The sequence below is a fragment of the Lissotriton helveticus genome, chromosome 1_1 (genome assembly GCF_964261635.1).
Source record: "Lissotriton helveticus chromosome 1_1, aLisHel1.1, whole genome shotgun sequence".
In the NCBI taxonomy this organism is placed as follows: Eukaryota; Metazoa; Chordata; class Amphibia; order Caudata; family Salamandridae; genus Lissotriton; species Lissotriton helveticus.
In genome coordinates, this window is record NC_136057.1 from 76,708,203 (window position 1) to 76,714,202 (window position 6,000).

The following is a 6,000-nucleotide window of genomic DNA, read 5'->3' on the forward strand; positions in this document are numbered from 1 at the left end:
AAATGAATACATTTTGTTCTGTGCTTTAGTCGCCCCTCTGTGAGCAATGTCTGGTAGATGGAGCTCTGTGTTAATAAACACATTCAGAGAGGTGGTTGCAAACAACAGCCACAATACCGTACATTATGAACATTATTAACTTTTCGTTAAATACCTGCTCATCGAGTACCTTATTGGCTGATCATTCCATGGCACTACCAAAATTACATCTGGACACATTTGCTCAACTGTAAAACACTCCCTACTATGGGTCATTTAACAACTCAGGGCTTTTGGGGTTAGGTAACCTACTTAGGATGCTATGTAAAAGATTAAATAAAAAAATTAATGCAATGAAACTAATCAACCAGCACTGTGAAAACTGACACGCATTCTGGTATTTTGTATAATTAATGACGATTTTCTCATAGATGCGAGTAAAGTAATCTTAATGATATCTGCACACTTTTAACTAATAGCACCGGGCTACCTTTGACAACTAGGCAAAGAATACATTTTCATGTACCCCCGAAGCCCCCCTGCCCCCCATCCCCTTGGCAAACTTCATTGCCTCCAAGTGTTTGGGGGATAACCAAGACGCAGGAGAGTGAGTCTAGAAAATGAAAGAGAAGCCGGGAAACGGATTCACATGCTCCCATCGTGTTGGTTAGTCTGTTAGCACTACTTTTATTAATGAGTTTCTCATTAGTAAAGCACCACGGTGTACATGTGTGGCGACACTTCACCCATGAGGTACTTGCCAAGCAATTGTTGACACAATCCACACCTTGCGTCTTTTTCAATATATTTATTACGAAGTGCAGGACCTTTCCAAGGGATTTTGCACACTACATACATTCACTCTAAAAATACAACGTGTAGGTAAAAAATAATTGCCCTTCACAAAGTCAGTAGCTCTAACTCACAAATTCGAGACCTATTTGCATTGTAAATGCAAGTTAATATTTACATCAGACCTCTGGCAGAGGTAGTGAAATATTTTTGAATTTCTCACTAGTGTTGTATGATGATGACACTCAGCTAATTATTTCCCTGTCGGCAGAGTCGACTGGCTTTTGTGTCAAATCTAAAAACTGTGTATCCGCGTTGGCCAAATGTATGCACGACAACTGTTTAAAACTTAATTAAAAAAACAGAGCTCTAAGGAGCAACCAGCCTAGCTGCCTGGATGCAACTTTACATGCCCCCCAGAACGCTACGCTCCATCCAATCTAAACCTGGCCCACATCCCTCGTCACAGGAGAGCCAGAACGAAAGGTTTCTCCTTCCATGTCTAGCTCCGACCCGATGAAATTCTATGCCTCCTAACCTTAGTAAGATTCAATATCACTTACTGTTCCGGAAACAGTGGAGGACCCAGCTCTTCTCCATCTAGGCTCTCTGGGGCTGTGTTTATTAGGATCCTTTCATGTCCCTTGCTGATATTTTCTGACACCCGGACCCTCACCTTCCCCCTCAGGGCAGGCAGCCTTCAGGTGTTGTGCTTTCTAAAGCTCGGCTCCCCTCTTGTAAAGGGTCAAAGTGGTAACACCCTTGCAGCAAGTGCCTTTATCAGCCGCAGGATTAAGATACAGTGCACCCCAATTCCCAGCTCAGTAAAAGCCTGAAACAGACCCAAAATGGAGCATGTACCTACATGTTCACCTCCCCTGTTTGTACCTCTTAAGTAGCTACCTGTGCACTTCCTCTGTTTTTATGTCCCCAGCGAGCTTCTCTAAAGATGCTTTTGATCCTTCCACACTATCATGGCGTTTGTCTGTTACTTCATTACCTGATGTCTGGCGTGTTCATTGTGTGACTCCCCTGCTTTAGCTGTCGATGAACCCCGCTGAGCGAGTACGCAGCCATAAGGGAGCTGAATGTAAGAAATATCCAGAGGTGTAAGAGCTGCACTCCCCCTCAAGCAATGGACATCTTGTCTTATTCTGCCAATGCTCCATCACCTGACCGAGAAGCATGCTGGCACCAAATGGAAGACATTCAGTCAGATACCCTGGTAAATGCAGAAAAAGATAAAAAGCAGACACGTATTGGCAGCAGAGATATCGCAGGTATATTACTAGTTGTGATGGAATCTCTACAATAAATGGTGCAATCTTCCAACAAGTGCTTTAACCATCCCTAGGAATGTGGCAAAAATAACTTAACAAACAGAAAAGTAAAGACAGGAGTTGGAACTTCAGCTGCTCCAGTGTGAACTGTGAAGTACTGTCAAGAAGAGTGTGAATGGAGCTACATTTGTTATATACTTCCTGAAGCGTTACCTTTATTATATACTTCTTAGAGCGTTACCTTTATTATATACTTCCTGGAGCGTTAGCTTTATTATATACTTCCTGGAGCGTTAGCTTTGTTATATACTTCCTGAAGTGTTACATTTATTATAAACTTCATGAATAGTTTTCTTTGTCATTTAGTCTTGAAAGGGTTACTGTTGTCATACACTTCCTGAAACTGAAGTGACAGCAGCACATCCTGATCCACGTCTTTTTACACAATCCCTTCTTGTTTAAATGAAATCTTAGCCAAGTGCGTCTTCGTAATGCTGTACTTCTAGCAAGTGGGCGCTCCATGTGTGCTCTTTCTGTACTAAGTTACTCTGTGAACACTGGAAAATCACCTCCTTTTCTGAATTAAGTAAGATGTGCATGTTCAATAGAACATTTAGTTAAATATCTGTGTATGGTAAAATATCTCTTGGTAACTTTCATAAATGGTCTTTTACAACTAGTTAAATATTGTGTATTCACATACTCTTACATTTCCATTTACTGATTTTAAATCTCTTTACATCCAATAGGAAACCAGCCTTGAATGCACAAATCTTCGTGAATAATGACAGTAATCGTGCAAATCTGAAAAAGTGCTAAAAAAATGAGCTCCAATATTCAGGAAAAGATCTGCACAGTCAGAGACTGAGGAACCTGAACATAAAGTGATAGATCCTCGAAGAGGCAGTCAAGAGCAATTCAGTGGATGTAAGAGTCTGAGCTGTGCACCTCCACGCAACAGGACTAAGAAATGACCTCTAAAAGGCAACAACACTGACAAACCACTTCCTGTATTGACAGGCCTCCATCACCAGCTTTGATAATGTGTTCGGTATGAGGTGAATACAGCATTGCTCTGCTTCCTGTAATGATGACAGACCCACCATTGAGCACGCTAGGTGTATTGTAAACTCTTCCTGGCCAAACCACAGGAGCAAGAGAAAAGCCCATGGGAGTAGAGCCAGACAACTAAGGGCAAAGGAAAGAGATGGTCTCTGATCTACAACAGACTTTCCCAATTTGCTTCGACCAGAAGGAAGACTGATCTTCATTCATAAACATGCATAGCCATTCCTCAATCTAAAGACATAACCACCTACAAAGAGCTTTACTTGCCACAATTATATTATGTGTAGTTGGTGAGTCTTGTATTTCATTGTGAAATCTGAAATCAACCATCCAAAATACCACACACATACAAGGAATGTGAGAATAACACAAGTGCTTTATCAACCATGTTAGCTCCTCAGGAAACCCAGTCATGGGATGCAGACAAATATAAACCTGACCCAGAGACACTAACCAAGAACGAAAAATCATACACAAGCAGCAAGAGCTTTAGTTTATCATCACTACTAAAGAGCCATCAGCAAACACACACAGGAGAAGCAACATGCAATTGCAATGAATGTGTGAAGAACTTTAGTCAGCGCTCCTAAAAGATCATCAGCGAACACACATGGGGGAAAAACCATACCATTGCACTGAATGTGTGAAGAGCTTCAGTCTGTTATCACATCTTCAAAGACATCAGCGAACACACACAGGGGAAAAACCGTACCATTGCAATGAATGTATGAAGGCATTCAGTCAGTCTTCAATCCTTCAAAGATATCAGCGAACACACACAGGAGAAAAACCATACCATTGCACTGAATGTGTGAAGAGCTTCAGTCGGTTGTCACTACTCCAAATACATCAGCGAACACACACAGGGGAAAAACCATACCATTGCACTGAATGTGTGAAGAGCTTCAGTGTGTTATCAAACCTCAAAGTACATCAGCGAACACACACAGGGGAAAAACCATACCATTGCACTGAATGTGTGAAGAGCTACAGTCAGTTAATCCAACTCCAACTACATCAGCGAACACACACTGGGGAAAAACCATACCATTGCAATGAATGTATGAAGGCATTCAGTCAGTTATCAATTCTTCAAAGACATCAGCGAACACACACAGGAGAAAAACCATACCATTGCAGTGAATGTGTGAAGAGCTTCAGTCGGTTATCACAACTCAAAATACATCAGCGAACACACACTGGGGAAAAACCATACCATTGCAATGAACGTGGAAGTATTTTTAGTGATTCCTCAACTCTCAGGATTATTCAGTGAACACACACAGGAAAAAAACCATAAGCATTGCAGTGAATGTGTGAAGAGCTTTAGTTGGTCATCAGACATACAAAAACATATTCGAACACACACTGGGGAAAAACCATACCATTGCAATTAATGTGGAAGTAGTTTTAGTGATTTCTGAAATCTCAGAAATCATCAGCGAACACACATAGGGGAAACACCATTACAGTGCCAGGAATGTATGAAGAGCTTTAGTATGTTATCAATTTCGCAGAGACATCAGTGAACACACACTAGATCGTAGCATTCTGAATCATCTGTAAGGTGCTTTTGCGTTGCTGGAGCTGCCAAATACACAGTGTTCTCATAGCCCTGCCTTGCCTAGAGGAAGGAGTTCTTCGATATAATATGCATATCAGAAGAAAAGATACATCTTCAGTAGCCAAAGATAGTATAAGCTAATGCTTTCCACCGAGTTCATTTTAACAAAGTGCTGAGTCCGGGAAGTTCTTCCTGCTGCCGACCATCATCATCATCACCATCCAACCAGTGAGGAACAGCAAGAAGACGGCTCTTCAGCACACCCATCCCATACATAACACACTACAAGGGTTTGCTCCAGGGTCAAACTCACTTTCCTTACACGTTATCAGCAACAAGTTCTAAACTGAACAAATTATATTTAGGAACAAGTGGTTTGTTTGGCCATCAGTGGCATAATACATTTGAAACCCAATACTTTATAAATCTGTATGAATGATACATAACCAAACATCCAAACACCACCCATGTATAGACATCCAAGAGCCTTTAAAAACCACGCTACAGAGGTGTGGACTAGGATCAAACTCAATTTACTTTAACATTAACATGAACTAAAGTATGATACAGCAGAAACAATCATGAGGCTATGAAATGTACACAATAATGACTAGATTTTACATATTAATATGAAATTTATGTTTTTAGATATGTAATAAAATAACACATTTATTTGAATTCATGGTATTTGACTGCTGATTGTATAGGAGAACTTAAATGTGATTTATTCACTAAATTTTAAAGATAATTTGTGATGTCAGCAAGAAGCCTAGTTTATTTGGCAATAGAGGGGTCCAATCTCGATAGCATGACTGCTTTCAGCTGGGATTCTGGCACAGGTGGAATCAGAGTGGAATATTCTCGCCAGTAAGCCTTCTCTCAGAGTGAGAGGCGGTTCTTTGCTTGCGATGGTACCACCTCTGATTTCATAAGCAAAAAATGCTTTTATTTTATGTGTCACAAATACCCTACTAAAAGCCCACCAGTAAGCCCTACCTGTAGGTTTGTCATTGGATGTCAGGCTGTGACCGAATTATACCAGGTGATACAAATGTAGAACATGGAAGGAAACATAGAGCAAACAATTCACTGAGGAGAGATGGGGCGAGCTATGGGGCTACTCACAACTGATCTCAAGAAATGCCATGTGCAAATGCTAGTTTTTTTCTCTCATCAACGGTGTGTTGATGAGGATTGTGCTATGATATGAAGCCTACATGAAGGATTCCAAGAGACTCTTATAGTCATTCTGCTCTAGTTGTCACTTCAGCAGGAAGGAGAGAACAAGATGAGCGAGAATAAAAAGCAAGAAGAGGC

General features: G+C 40.9%; 1 protein-coding gene across 1 annotated transcript in view; it reads left to right on the forward strand.

The window, feature by feature from the left end:
• The window catches only part of LOC144831773 (uncharacterized), a 126,571-nt gene extending 121,210 nt beyond the window's left edge, over positions 1 to 5,361 (forward strand). Inside the window, 2 exon segments of the mRNA XM_078689023.1 lie at positions 3,697 to 4,335; positions 4,421 to 5,361. Coding sequence (XP_078545149.1) covers positions 3,697 to 4,335; positions 4,421 to 4,648 — 867 coding nt within the window. The 3' untranslated portion in view covers positions 4,649 to 5,361.
• The last annotated feature ends 639 nt before the right edge of the window (positions 5,362 to 6,000 follow it).